This window comes from Fukomys damarensis, unplaced genomic scaffold (genome assembly GCF_012274545.1).
Source record: "Fukomys damarensis isolate Sample0158 unplaced genomic scaffold, DMR_v1.0_HiC HiC_scaffold_27, whole genome shotgun sequence".
Classification (NCBI taxonomy): Eukaryota; Metazoa; Chordata; class Mammalia; order Rodentia; family Bathyergidae; genus Fukomys; species Fukomys damarensis.
Window position 1 is genome coordinate 8,076,057 of NW_022900939.1, and position 14,530 is coordinate 8,090,586.

Here is a 14,530-nt window from a genome sequence, read left to right on the forward strand (position 1 = left end):
CCCCTCGGTCACGAGGCCCTCCAGAGCCCGCGGCCCCCCACTTACCCCACCCCCACCCCCCATTCCACTGCTTCCTGCGCAGGGGCCCAGAAAGCTCAGCCCTTCCACCCCCTAAGGCTCAGGTGCAGACCCTTGTGCTGTCAGCCTAGGGCCACCGAGGGGAGGCAGAGGCTGCGGACCACACTGAAACCCAGGGGTACTGTCAGTGGATCCCAGGATCCCAGAAATTCTCTAGGTGCCTCTGTTTCCTCATGCATTTAGAAAAATAATCCATGGGATGGCTTTTATAAGTGACTCAGGTTGTGAGGCAAGGCGCCCAAACCACACTTTCCAGCTTCCTCTCCAGCACCCTCTATTCCCTCTTGGACATGAGGGTGTCAGTCCAGAGTCCTGCCTGACAGACACATCCAGCGCTGAGGGAGTGTGACATCGCAGGTCCCATGACGGGCAGTGACAGCAGAGAAGTCCTCCCCACCAAGATGCACCCCCAACACACACTGTTCTGACACCGTCTGCCCCCAGCTTTAACACTTAACAAATACCCAGCTCAACACAGGGCTCTGGTCACAGGCTGGGGAAGGCTTTTATAACATGAGGCGTGTGACTACTAAACCAGCTGGGAAAAGCGCCGCTAGCGTTCCACTCTAATAAACATACATTGAGGCCACTTCCCTACTGACCCCAGCCAGGAATCGCGTCCAAGCACGGATTCTAGCAGCACACATCTGACAGGGGTCTCATAAGGGGGTCTCTTCCCAGAGACAACAGGAGGCAGGGGAAAGGGCAGTTGTAAACCAGTCCCTGGGAAGGGAACATGTAGGTGGAAATCATGTATAAGAAAAGATTTAAACAAACAGATTGCATCACTATGGAAACGTTCTGCTTTTTCAAAGATGCCGTTAAGAAAAATAAAATAATCAAGACTTCAGATTCAACACGACAAGTGTTTATGACCAGAAAAGGCAAAGCGGGTCTTAGATATTCTGCAGCCAAGAGAAAAGCTGCCAGAACCCAAGGAAGAAATATTCCCAGCAGAGCAGGAACACATCACTTGTCAGGACTTTCCCTGCAACCCCCCCAACGGGAGCACCCCACTCACTGTGGGGCCACCTTAACTCCTTCAAGGTGGCTTCGGCAGGGCCTGGGTCCAGGCAGGGCCATGGCAGCACAGGCAGCAGAAGTGAGATGGGTGCCCCAAGGTCCATTAGCTGTGACCCCCAACGTCTGGTAAGTCCCCGGCAGTGCTACCGGTTTAGTCTTTGTGGATCAAAGTGGGACCCGATTGCAGTTTAGGGGTACAACCTGGTGCTGTCATGCTGTCCTGACCACGTTGAATCAAGCTGCCTGCTGCGGAGGCATCTCGAGCTGCAGCCTGACCTGCTTCTCTGGGCTGGAGCAGTGGGTTTGGCAAATACAGGAACGAGCCTCATACCGAGTCTGGCCATCATTCAGACACGATGAGGGATGAAGGGACCACAGAGAAACCCTTGCCTGTGAAGGTTTCCAGGTATGTGGTAGGAAACACTTGCCAGGAAAGTTGGCTGAAGCTTTTTCTAAATGCACCGTATTTCACCAAAATGAGTTTCCCCAATTAAATGACCAATTGCTAACCCAGCTGGCAACAGTTTTTGACCAGAAGATGCTAATGTTGAGTAAGCAGGGATGAGATCCCGATACACAAGAAAGCAGGAAACACACGGGCGGCATGGGGTTGGCGGTGGCCACGTCTGCCGGAGCCAGACCTGAGAAAGCACACGTTTGGGGATTCACCTGTTGTCTCAATTCTGGCCCTGCCACTACAAGTGTACATGCTGAACTGTTTAAGATGAGGCTTTTCTCGTCATCTCTACAATGAGAACAAGATCTCTTCTTTCTTGTCCCACTGTGGAGAGGATTAGGGATCATGTACACAAGCTCCCAGGACAGTGCTTAAGAAGAAAAAGAAAAGACAAAAATAGCAGCTGAAAACCCTGAATCTGTTTTTCTTCAGGCTACAGACACTGCCTTTCTTTGCTTTACCTGTAACATCAGCAAAACCAGCTTCACCCCAATTCCAAGGTGGCACGGATTTCCAGTAAACATGGCGACAGGCAAGGGTGATCTGCTGAGCGTGGCTGTCCTTCCTGCCAATTCCTAAACTCTGCAGTTTTATTCTGTGGCAACTACCTACTTGACACTGTTTCAGAAGGGACATTATCTCAGTGGTGGAAATAAATGGCAGGCTACAGTGACACTGAGACACAAAGGCTCAGATTTGACGCTCTGACCAGGAAACCCAGGTGGTGGTGGCCTGATCTGTCTGCTGGAGAGGAGGAATTTGTTTCCCCGACAGACAGAGGCATGTGACAAGTGAAGAGATCAAATGCTGGGCGGCAGTGACCCTACACTGGGGGGGCGGGTGCTGGAAGACGTGGAGCCATCTGGCAGTTCAGTTAGTAAAGAATGGAAGGGGAATTTCCCAGTGTCATGCAACACGCCCCAAACCAGAGCTGGCTGTACCACCCTGGCCAGGCTTTATTTGCTTTAATAGGAGAACAGCTAGGACTTCACAGAGTTGATTTTGTGGGATTTACACATTCTTCTTTGGAAGTTTCGGTATGATGCTCAAGGTATAAAAAAAGCATTTAGTGTGTCTCACAGACAGAAGCTATACACGTTGAGAGACAGAGACAGACACACAACCCGGCCAAGCATGGTGCTACAGGCCAGCTCCAGCTCTGAGTAAGTTTGCCCTGCTGCTGGCACTTCACCACGATCATGGGGATCACTGACCTTACAGTTGGAAGGAAACAAGATAAAAAGCAAGAGGGTGCTGCAAATCTTCCCCACAGGCAGAGAACCTCTGACTCCTCTGCCCTACTTTCATCCAGTTAAGTGCACTGTCTCCCTCTTGGGTCTCCCTACCTCATCTGGCGTTCACCTGGCACACTGCTCCTGAGTCCAGAGGGCACGGGAACACGTGCTTTTAGGATGCAAGAAGGGCAGCCACTCTGTTCGGTTTTGGGAACCTCGGTGACATCACAGACTAACCTCTGAACCTCAGAAACGGTGCACAAGGGAACACGGAGTCACAGCCAGCCTTAGTCACGGGGCTGCTTGAGTCGGGTGGGGAGGAGCATGAGCTCACTTGGCCTATTCCCTGTAGGTCTGCTCTCGCTTCTATCCGGCTGGCTTTAAATGACTCAAGTGATTCTCCAGGGGAACCTAATCTATGTGGAACAGCTGTCACTAACAGGGCATTTGCTGCTCTTCTGCCAACATTTCAGCCTGCTTCTCACGAATCCTCAGCTCTTCTTCCTTACCCAAAGGGCCGTATTTTCTGGTACCGTAGGTGTCGGGCGACTGCCTGAGGGGAGAGCACCCCCCCACCCTTCATCTAGAGGAGTATTCCCCAGAGCGTGCCCTGCATGTACAGCTTTCCACTACAATAACACACAGGTTGGGATGTGACAGAGCCAAGACAGACTTCAGCAAGGCTCCCGAAGCCACCTCTGTTTGGGTTTCTGCAGCTGTCTGCCCCCAGAAGGCTCCAGAGCTGCTGACATGTATTTATATCTCTGCTCCACGGACGTCATAATGGACAAACACGTGCAGATTTTCCCCAGATACACGAGGCCATTCACATTTCTTCAGACTGCAGGGGGAGGGCAGGAGAAAAACAGATTATGGCCCAAATCATCTGCAAGCACAGCCACAGTAGTTTTTAACTTGCCTAAAGATAATGCGTGGTTTTGAGATGTGCTTCAGAATAACTGTTCCTGCGGTGGACAAATTACAATTGAATTGCTAGGGGCTCTCGTTTAATGGGACAGTGAGCCGGGAACCAAATGCCCCCATCTTCCAAACAGCTGCATCCCGGGGAAGCTGGAGCAGCCTCCTGCAGTGTCTTCTGCCAGAGGGCCGTGCAGGCTCAGTCACAGCACCCAAAGGCTTCTCCACAAAGCGTGGTCACCGGGGCGCCCCACCGGGGTCTGGATACACAGTACGAAAGGTCAGGTTTACTCTCGGTTCTCTGGAGTGGTATTCTTTGGGCACTCGATGCTACATGGAAATATAAATAACTCCTGGGTATAAATAACACATACATTTTAAATTGCAACTTATTTATGAGGACACAGAAATATTTCTGTTTTACCCTGTCCAAGCCTTTAAAGTTTTGTGAAAAATGTTACCCTTCCTTCCAGTCTCCAGCCAACCCCACTGGGCTATGCTAGCAGCTTTACAGTGAGACATTTTCAGCTTTTCTAGATGCTGCTCCTCTTCTCAGATTCCTGTCATTTTTTCCAAATCTCATAAAAACAAAACAAAATATATAAATGGAGAAGGTCAAAGAGAGTCATGAGATTCCATTCTCTTGCTAGGCATTTGTACAATAACACACGTAACTTAAAAATGAATTGGCCTAAAAATGGCCCGGCCTAGCAGTGGAGCTGTGCAGCCCACCGTGAGAGCCTGTGCTTACTGCAAATTCAAATAGGTGGCATTCAGGATGCGGTTCTTGAGCACACTTGTCACACTTCAAGTGGTCAACAGTCGCATTGCACTAGTGGCTACGCCAGTGGGCAGCAGAGATACAGAACACGTCCACTAGCACAGAAAGCTCGCTGGGAACCGCGGGGCTGCCTGGGCGCTCGGCAGTGCCCAAACACCCACCTCGGAAACGATGTCCACTGATTGGCTCTGGCCCCTTCTCACAGCGGCCTGCTTCTGACCCCATTTACGGGGAAATGACTCTCCCTCTGCCATTCCTACGCGACCTCACCTGCCAGTCAGCTTGCGTCGCTCCTTCCATGATCAACAGGGCCCCGTGATCCAAAGGTATCTTCACTCTTTCCACATAGGTGTAGTCTCCGTTCTCTTCCTGGAAAACAGCACGCAGTGCCCTGAATTTTCTGCTGTGTGAGCAAAGGTGACAGAGACTGACAACAGTCAGAGAAATGGAAGCTGCTGTCCTCGGCCAGACTGGGGCTCCCACACTGCTCAGTCACTTGGCAGCTGTTTGGCCTTCAGTAAGTGATTTCGCTTCTGTGCCTTGATTTGCTCGTTGGTAACAGGGATGATGCTAACACCTGGCACGCGGGGCTGCTGTGAGCCTCCACTGATATCTTACGGAGTCGGGGGCACGGTGAATACTGTCGGAGGAGCTAGCTGTCACCATCATCGCCGTTCAAACTGTGCAGAAGCCTGCTCCGGCCCAGGGAGGGACGGAAAATCACGAGGATTCTTCCCTCTGTCTTACGTGTACTCTACACTGCAACACTGCGTGGGGCAAATGGCCTGTTAGCCAAGACTTGGGCTGAGCGCTGCTTCAACCTTCCACGATGTGTGTTAATTCACTCCCTGGCACCTAGGTCCAAACAGTCGCAGCTCTTCCCGGGGCTACTCTGGAGATGCATTCCTGTCTGTTTCCAGAACACAAAACAGCAAGGCCTTCTCAAGGAGCACTCTGGCCTGACCAGAACAGGGCTGCCAAACGAAGCCTGGCTGTGTGGGCTTGCAGAGTGGAGCACAGCTCCTGAACGATCAGAGCACACATACTTTATATTTACGCTGTCCCTTTCTGCCAGAGAGCTCAAAATCAACTTATGTCCACTGCAGTCAGCCTGTAAAGCAATCAACAGAGGGTGTGACTCCTGCCTCACGGCTGACGGAGGAGACAGTAAAGGAGAACTGCCTTGCTCACAGCAGTGAAGACACATCAAACGCTGAGACTGCGGTGGAGCTGAGCTCCCCGAGCTTTGGCCTCACCATGCACGCGCTTCAACACGAAGGCAGGGGTTACATGGGGTCACCGCAGGATGGATTTCAGTGCAATACTGTGTTTATATTTCTTACTGTATGGGTGATTCTAAGAACCTGACTGTTTACAATTATTTCCCACAGGAAAATCAAAATCAAAACAATAAGGAACTCGCATAAACAGTCTAAATTCTAAGGCCCAACCCTTGGCAATGACTTTTTCAGGGATAGTCATAATTTTTACAGGCAGAAGATATGTGATGTTTGAAATTAACTTGTGGTTTTAGTGACGGATTTGAAGTGTGCATCACTTTTTCTCTTCAGGAGTAAGGAAGTGCTATCATGTTCACCTGACTGCTGAGCCAACCATGAGCAGTAGGAAGGTGACCCTGCCTAGCTCTGGACACCCAGCTCCATCTCAGATGGCTCTCTGAGAAAAGCAGAGCAGACTGAGGAGATGACCGTTCTCCTGGAGAGAAGGTAACAGAAAGGAGTGCAGTACCCACAAGATTAAAGGTCCAAGGCTCCTTAATTTGGGCTGTACAGGCAGTTACCAAAGCAAGGATCTCAGCTAGAAGCAGAATTTCTGCTACCCTCCACATAATCAGGGAGGGTAAGATAGTCTGAACGTATACATTAAGTACTGACACTTAGGAGAATAAAGTAAAACACAGAGGAAAGACATCTAACCACAAGTTGAGAACAATTCTGAGGTGAAGATCTCTTAGAACACCAAAAACATCACTGGGGGAGGAGGCGCAATGGGGAAATGAGCACTGTAATTCCACCTGGAAACATGAAGCAGGGATGTACCTCAAAAGTGAGAGAGAATTCCAAATGCAAGAGGGAAATAGTACCAATGGAAAAAAAAAAACGAAGTTTAACAGATTCACACTCCACTTAATTCTAAGATTCGGATTTTTCAAATGAGAAAAAGCTTCCAGTGGGTTTGAACATGTTACCTCCAACATAAGCACCAGTCACACCTAAAAATCAAAGGGGAGTCTTCCCGAGGGAGGGAGACGCTTGCATGAGGCCACAAAGGAGATGGCAATACGCAGCGTGCCGGCTTTGAGGTGAAGGCATCACTCTGCAGTTTGTTATTTATTCCTTCCCACGCCTGTGGCTTAAAAAGCACAATACTAATTTGAAGGAGATGGACAGGAAAGAGGTCAAGGGAACCTATCAGGGCAACAGAGCTCACAAAAGTGACCTTCCTTTTTGAGGCCAGGAATGCAACAGAGCATAGTGCCACCCTTTAACTTGGCCAGGATGCATGGAGCCCTTTCCTACCTAGGGCGCATAAGGAAGGCCGAGGGCCCTGCGGAAAGCCCTGGCTGACAGCAGGATAAGCAGCAGTGGCAGCGCATCCACGGTCACTAAGCATGGTCAGGTCACCAAAACACATCTCTGCAGCTCTTCTCCTTCACTTCAGACTTCCTTCCAAACAAAACACACTCCCAGAAACCACTGCTGCAGGGAAAAATTTTCCATCCCTGATACTGGTTAAGAGCAGCTTGTAGGGTCACAATCAGTCTGCAGGGTGGGCTTTCCTGTTGACATTCTTGGTTTTCCACACACTTGAAGCCTTACCAGAAGATCAAAAAAGCAAAAGGTATCTTAATGCTGACCAACACGTCTACTCCCTTCCCAACCCGGCCCATTGATCTTAACGCTTCATTGTGCTTCTCCACGGAAAGCGGGGGCTTCTCACAGCTTCTGCCTCTACCTCTACAAGAGGTTACCCCATTCAGTCTCCTTTAGAGAAATGTGACCTAGCGGGGAAAAATCCGGGCCTATTTATGTTATATTACTAACCTTCCAATGGAGGAATTTTCCCTTTTATTAGAAATAAATTTTCCTAAGAAAGCTTCCTAAGAATTTTCCTCATTGTAAGACAATTCATTGTATGAAATTCAGATTTCTCATGTAATCACTCCTTTCTTGCCCTATGACAAGTGTCTTAGAAGTTGAAATCACCATTGCTTTAAAATCATGATTACAAAGGGCCAGGGATTTAGCTCAGTGGTTCTGCCACCTGCCTGTACAAGGTCCCTAGTTTGATCCCCAGGACCAAAAAATCAATCAATCAATCAATCAATCAATCACTATTACAGTTTTTTTTTTTCCTTGATGGCATATAGATGTAACACAAATTGGTGTGAAAGACGATTTTAATCACTTGTTCAGTGTCTGTCTTAGTACTCTCAGAAACACCATAAGGGAAGTGCTGTGTGGTCTTGTGAGGGTCTATCACACACAGAGTACTCAGAGCTCACACAACACACAGAATATTTCATAGGTACGATTGTGTGCTCTACATTTTAACATATGTGAGCATTTTTCTACATCTTTAAATGTTATATATTCCTTTGTATGAATACATCCTTTCTTTAAACTCAAATACTTTTGACCACTTATGTACATCAAGGGCTGTGCTAATGTTAAGTATACAGCAGTGCAGAACACAATGGAGACTGAGATTTTAATATACCAGTACTATTTTTTTAAAGGAGAAAGAAAATAAGATTACTGCAACTACATTTAAAGTAAAAATATCTCTACATATATACCTAGGATATGTTCTTAAAAGTGGAATTACTGGCTCCAAGGCTGTGCACTTTGAGGCACTTAATTTATACTGCTAAACTGCTGTTTTGAGAAGACTGTAGCAACTTCCAATTCCATCAGGAAAACGTGACAATGGGGAAAACGACAGCTCACTGGAATCAGCATTCTTTGACATGTTTTTGCTGTCAGGAACTCTTCTGCTGTGAACTGTTCATGTCCACTGTTCTATGGGGATGCTAACGTTTTCCTTATGGATCTACAGCCACAGGCAGTAAGAGGTTTGCCTTTTGTCCTAAGTTTCAAAAATACTTTTCTTACTTGCTACTCACCTTTTAACTGTTTATGTTATTTAACATAGAAGAGTTCAGACATTTCTAGAGCCAACTCCACTGACCTTTCTTTGGCTCTCCTTCACGGTTTTTATGCTTAGAAAGTCTTTTCGCATCCTGAGAAAAAGTTAAATATACAACTGCATTTCCTTTTAGTTAAAAAAACATAAAATTACATATTTTAGATTTAACTCTTTAGTCTACCTGGAATTTTTGGTTTTGAGTTCTTCGGTTTTCTACTTTTTTCTTTCACTTTTTTTTCTGGTGGTGCTGGGGACCAACCCAGGGCTTCATGCAAGCTTAGGGAAGTATTTCACCACTAGTTTAACCCCAACCCCTTTGTTTCCAGGTACTCAATCCCAGGCCTCCAGTTAGGCGTTTTAGATAGGATCAACCACGGTGGACCACGCATGCTAAGAGAAACAGACTGATTGATTTTTGTAAATCTTCACTACAAGCCCTACGGGCCAGGAGAAGGTACCACCCACTTCATCACGAGCAGAGGGAGTGGAGAAAAAGCACTTGTCCAGTGCAAAGAGCTGGCAGGAGGGAGGGCTGCCTTAGGAATGCAGGCCTACCTGGCTCTAAAGCCTTTTCTGTCCACCATGCTGCGCTCTGTACAGTAAGCTGCCGCCCCAACACTGCTGTCCTAACCACACAGCTCCCTCTTATGCTGTACCAAGGGCAAACACCAGCAAGGGATGAAAGGAAGGGCAGGAGCTCGGTGCAGCACGGTGCAGAGGGGCGGGGCGCCCCTGCTCACTGCTCCACGGTGTCGTGTATCTTCTGGGTTTTCCAGGGAAGCTGCTACATGGGGTTTTTATGTGAAATATCCTGAGTTATAAATTCGGGCAACTAATTCAGCTTCTTTAAAAATACTTAGCAGGTCCTCAAAAACCTAAAGATAAAAAGTTGACCAAGCTATTCCCCTTCTAGGTATCTCCCTGAAAGTGCTGACATCATATTACAGTGACACAAGCATGCCGTGTTTATAGCCATATAACTCATAACAGCCACTCTCAGAAGCAGCCTGTATACCCATTAATAATGAATGGGCAAAGAAAATGTATTTATGCACAATGGGGTACTACTCTGCTACAAAGAAGGATAAGCTTGAGTCATTTGTAGGAGAATGGATGCACCTCGAGACCATAACGTTGAATGAAATAAATCAGACGCACAAGCTTACACGTAGCATGGATTTTCTTATATGAGTAACCCAAAGCATAAGTACGTTGAAGAGTCAAATAAAAGACTGGTAAAAGCAAACAGGGAGACATATCTTTTGCAAAAGGGAAGGGGACCAAGAGATGGAGGGAGGGTAAGAGAAGGGGAAGCAAAAAGAATTACAATGCGTTATGTACACCTACAACTCCCTACGAGGAATGTAGCCATCATGTACTACAGACATGTACTCATTTTAAACATTAAACTAAAAAATTGAAAATAAAACTACTGGGCAGCATCCACAAGTCTGAAGGCCTCCCCAGCTGCACTGCTGACCGGCCCAAGACACGCCCACCCTCTTTAACTCCCATGTCAGAGGCCCCTGTGGCCTGGCAGCCCACGGCCAGCTGTCACTTGCTACACTCCCTGACAGCCCAGGCCACTTCACCCCAAGTTCCACTCATCTTCTCACCCCAGCCCAATCAGAAGAGGCCTACAACAGCACAATATGCCACCACATGACTGATCTTGGTTAACAGTGAGGCATTTGCTTTTCCAGGTCATCGCTGCTCCTCGATGAACTGTTTAGCTAAGAAAACCCCCATCATTTTACTTATTAAAAACAAAAGCAGAAAGGACAGACAAAGCCCAATAAGAGCCAGCTACCTGTGTCTCAGTTCCCACGCCCGCAGGAAGCACGCAACACAAAGGATCTAGTCTTAGCTTGGGCCTCCGCTGGCCCTTGCGGCTTGGAGCGGATCTGAGGGAGCCAGGAGGTGGAGAACATGCCCAAGGGGGAGCAGGGAGGTGATCAGCAGCAGGAGTGATTGTCTGGGAACAGGGGGAGCCCACAGCACACTGGCCTAGGAGCTTCCATGTTAGCCTTCGTTTAAGGGCGAGCAAATGAAGAATTTGTTGGGTCGGAAAACAAAGTGACAAAAGCAGGGAGCTGCAGCTCAGCTTTACACTCCTCCTTCTCTTGCCCAGAGCAACAATGTGCAATATCACAGCCTCACACATTACGCTTGATCTCAGCCAAAGGGCCAAGAGGCGATACAGCTTTACACGTTATCTGTATTATTACTTTTAATTCAACCAATGAGCCATTTTGTACAGTGATCTGGGTCCCAGCCCCCTCATCTGTGCAGTGGGGACAATAACGTCAGCTTCTGAGTCTCTGAGGGATTTGGTGTGAAGCACTTAGAACACAGCTGGGCACAAAGTCAGCATCACGCACTTGCTATTCAATGCTGTGGTTGTTGTGATGGTCCCAGCTCTCACCCAAGCCTGTCAGCTGAACCCGACTTCCGTAGTGAGTAGATGAGGAAACTTAAATAAGGACGAAATCAAATGAAGAAATCCCTCTCCACCTCCAACGGAGTTCATCCCACCTCCATCCACTAACTGCTCAGGCAGAAACGTGGGAGTCATTCTTGATTCTCACCTCACATGTGAAGCTGTAAAATGCAGCCAGTTCTCCTGGTCTATCCTCAAATCCACTCACTTCTCTTCCTCCCACTAGAGCTCCGTCCAAGCCTGCAGCCTCCCACTGACACCACTGTTGCCGTCTTCCATGAGTCTCCCCTAGCGATTCTTCACACGGCAACCAGAGTAAGCTTTTAGAAATTGAGCCAGATCATGTTATAACCCCATTACTTAAAATCTAGTTGTGACTTTTTGGTTGATTGCCTAGCAGGGATCAGATTTGTCACATTCGTTGCTACATACTCAGAGCTGAGCGTAGGACCTGACGAAACAGCAGGTACTAAATTAATATTGTCAGGGATGGGGAGAAGTAGACAGAGAGGCAGGAAAGAACTGTTCCTGAAAATACTACCTGGCAAATTTGGACCCTGGACAGATCAGAGGGAGCAAAGACTGGAATTAAGAACATTAAGGGGAAAGAGGTAATTCCAGTTTTTGGAGCATGAGGTTTAAAGAAAAAAAGGCTGGTATGAAGATGACTGCTATAAGATGGACAGGTTCTTTAGACAGTCAGTAAAGAATTAAAGAACCAGGCATGGCTTCACACCTGTAATCCCAGCTACTTGGAGGGGCTGAATCAGGAAGATCATGAGCCTGAAGCCAGCCTGGGAAGCACAGCGAGGCTCTGCTCCCGCCCCAAAAAAGATACTTTGTGCATTGATTTCATAGACACAAGGGAATGAGGAAGAACTGGAAATAACTCACATTAACTTGACCAAGAGAACAGTGCTATCATAAACAGACTTGGCAGGTGGGACTGCGGTTTTTTTCTGAGAACAATAATGAATCCAGTTCTATACTTTCAGTTTGGAAGTTACACATGCTGTTATTAAGTGGAGATGCCTCCTGAACATGTAGAAAGTGTGGACTAGAAACTGAGATTAAAAACCTGGAGTTGAGAGATTCAGAAGTCATCCTACCAAAAGAAGAGTGGTTACAGCTCTAAAATTAGTGAGGTCCTGTTTATTTGCTTACCCAACCAAAGCACATACACTCGGTGCTCAATGCTGGAGACATCACGATAAACAAGACAGAAAGGAGGAGACCCTGCCCAATATGGTGTTTACAATCTACTGCCATTTTATAATTGTCTCAAAAACAATGCAGAAAAGATAAGAGAATCACAGATAATCCTGACTTCCAGGTTTAAGCGGTTGAATGTAACAAACCCCAAAGGAAACAGAGAAATATGAGAAAAGTATGGAAAGAACTAAGACAAGACAGGATTTTAGAACCCAAGAGGACAAAGAAAAGGCAGCTAATCCATGGCCTACATCCACAGCCAGGGAAGACAGACACTGGTGACCAATATTACAAGAAAGGGAAAAGAGGGTGATTGAGGCCAAGGTGTTGATTTTTGGTCAATGGCACAGTGTAATGTTAGCAGAGTATAAGGAAAGAGCTAGCAAGCAGATGTTTCAAGACAGGGTCAAATAGTAAAGAAAGGGAGACTGTAGGGTAGAAAACTTATTCCAGATCTTTTTTTTTTTTTTTTTTTTTTTTTTTTTTTTTTTTTGTGGTGCTGGAGACTGAACTTCAGGCCTTGCATATGCTAAGCATGTACTCTACCCCTGAGCTCCAGCTCCAGCCCCAAATCTGTGCTTCAAAAGCAAGAACAAAATCAAGATGACAGAATGTCAAGGGTCAAACAGGTTTTCTCGACATAGTAATAGACACAATAGCAATTTCCTTAGCTCTCTGGTCCAAGGATCAGGTAAATGGTGAAGTTATTTGACAAGATAGTGGAGGCTTTTCTTTTTTTTTGCAGACTGAGATGACACCTGAAAACTCAGTGCAGTTATTTACCTGCTGAGACCTAACTGTCTCTTTACCTGCCCTATCTCCTAATTTATGGCTGTGCCAACAATGCCTGTTTTGTCGATGTAGAGCACTGCTTTTCAGCCTGCTCCCCCACACCGGAGTGTAGCCTCACCCGTGAAAGCCTAGTTGGGTTCAAGACTGCTTCACAAGTCACCCAAGCTCGCACCTACGTGCAGGCTGCAAAGTTCTTGTGCTGACTCAAGAACACAGCTGAGCTTTCCTGTGCATGGTGGTGATATATTTGTAAAAGCTGACATAAACAAAACATATTAACTATGGAAATTAGGGAGCAAATGCAGCCAGGATCCCACGGAGTTATCTCTGCAGAGTTATTCTGCTGACTCAACCCACGTCTAAATGACCACATCCTTGGCATTGACCTGAAGTCCATTACTTCGAAAACAGAAGCAACTGTTTCTGAAATAAGATCTTCAAAGTAAGAGGTTAGCTGGAAAAGCACAGCTTTGAGGTTATTGGTTCAAAACAGTTTTTAATTCACACAGATCTTTGGGCTTGTACCAAACTGTCCCAATTTCTGGCATTCCTCAGGCTTAGAAGATTCTGGTGAGGTGAACAAAAAAGAAGCAGAAAAGACTGATAGGGACAACTGATCATCCGCTACCTGAGATACCCTTGGATTTTGTTTTTTGTTTTTTGTAGTACTGGGAATTGAACCCAGGGCCTTTGTACTGAGCTACATCCCATCTCTTCTCCACTTTTTATTTTTATTTTTATTTTTGCTAAGTCACTAAGTGGCCCAAGCTCAAAGCTGCAATGTTCCTGCCTCAGCCTCCCAGAGTCCTGGAATCACAGGCGCACATCACCACACTGGGCTACATCCTGAGATCGCAACAGCCCCATAACAAAGCTCACCAGGGCCTGCTGAAAGAAGAGCTTCGAGGCCTGGGCATGGAAAAGAGAACACTACATACAGCCCAAAATAGCAGGGATGCTCCTGCCTTTCCTCTCAACTGGACACCTGGAAAGGTAAATTACATTTAAAGGGAAATACGTGCCAAAGGTGTTTACTGTTCGGTGTTACAAAACTATCGATATTGTTAGGGAATTGATCATGTTAAAAGTATGCTGTGACACCGCCATCACAGGCTGCATTTTCCTGGTGCTTCTTGGCTTTTAGAATGACTTCATGCCCTTATCTTTAGTTTCCCTCCCACCAAGGCCACAGCGAGACAGAGAAGCTGAAACCTGTTTCTGCAGGGCTGAACAACCTGGCCTGTGATAGGTTAAAAGTAGCCCTCTCCTCATGAATAAGCAACAGCCCAGCTCAAAACCAATAAAAGGACCTTCCTTTCTTTGTTTTCTTCTCTTCCTCTCTTCTTCTTCCTCCTCTCTCTCTCTCTCTCTCTCTGCTCTCTCTCACTACTCCCACCCCTTGAATAAAATCTCCAGTCGGACCT

The 14,530-nt window shown here is 47.0% G+C and overlaps 1 protein-coding gene across 6 annotated transcripts in view; it reads right to left on the reverse strand.

Annotated features, from left to right (window-relative positions):
* Window positions 1–894: 894 nt before the first annotated feature.
* The window catches only part of Alkbh3 (alkB homolog 3, alpha-ketoglutarate dependent dioxygenase), a 34,533-nt gene continuing 20,897 nt past the window's right edge, over window positions 895–14,530 (reverse strand). For 4 of the 6 annotated variants that reach the window (XM_010612529.3, XM_010612527.3, XM_010612525.3 and 1 more), the window contains exons 9-10: window positions 4,763–4,861; window positions 898–4,041 (exon numbers count right to left, since the gene is read on the reverse strand). In XM_010612529.3, coding sequence (XP_010610831.1) covers window positions 3,949–4,041; window positions 4,763–4,861 — 192 coding nt within the window. In that variant the 3' untranslated portion in view covers window positions 898–3,948. Of the gene's footprint in view, window positions 4,042–4,762; window positions 4,862–14,530 lie in introns of all 6 variants that reach the window. The other 2 variants (XM_010612531.3, XM_010612530.3) reach the window with 2 other exon arrangements.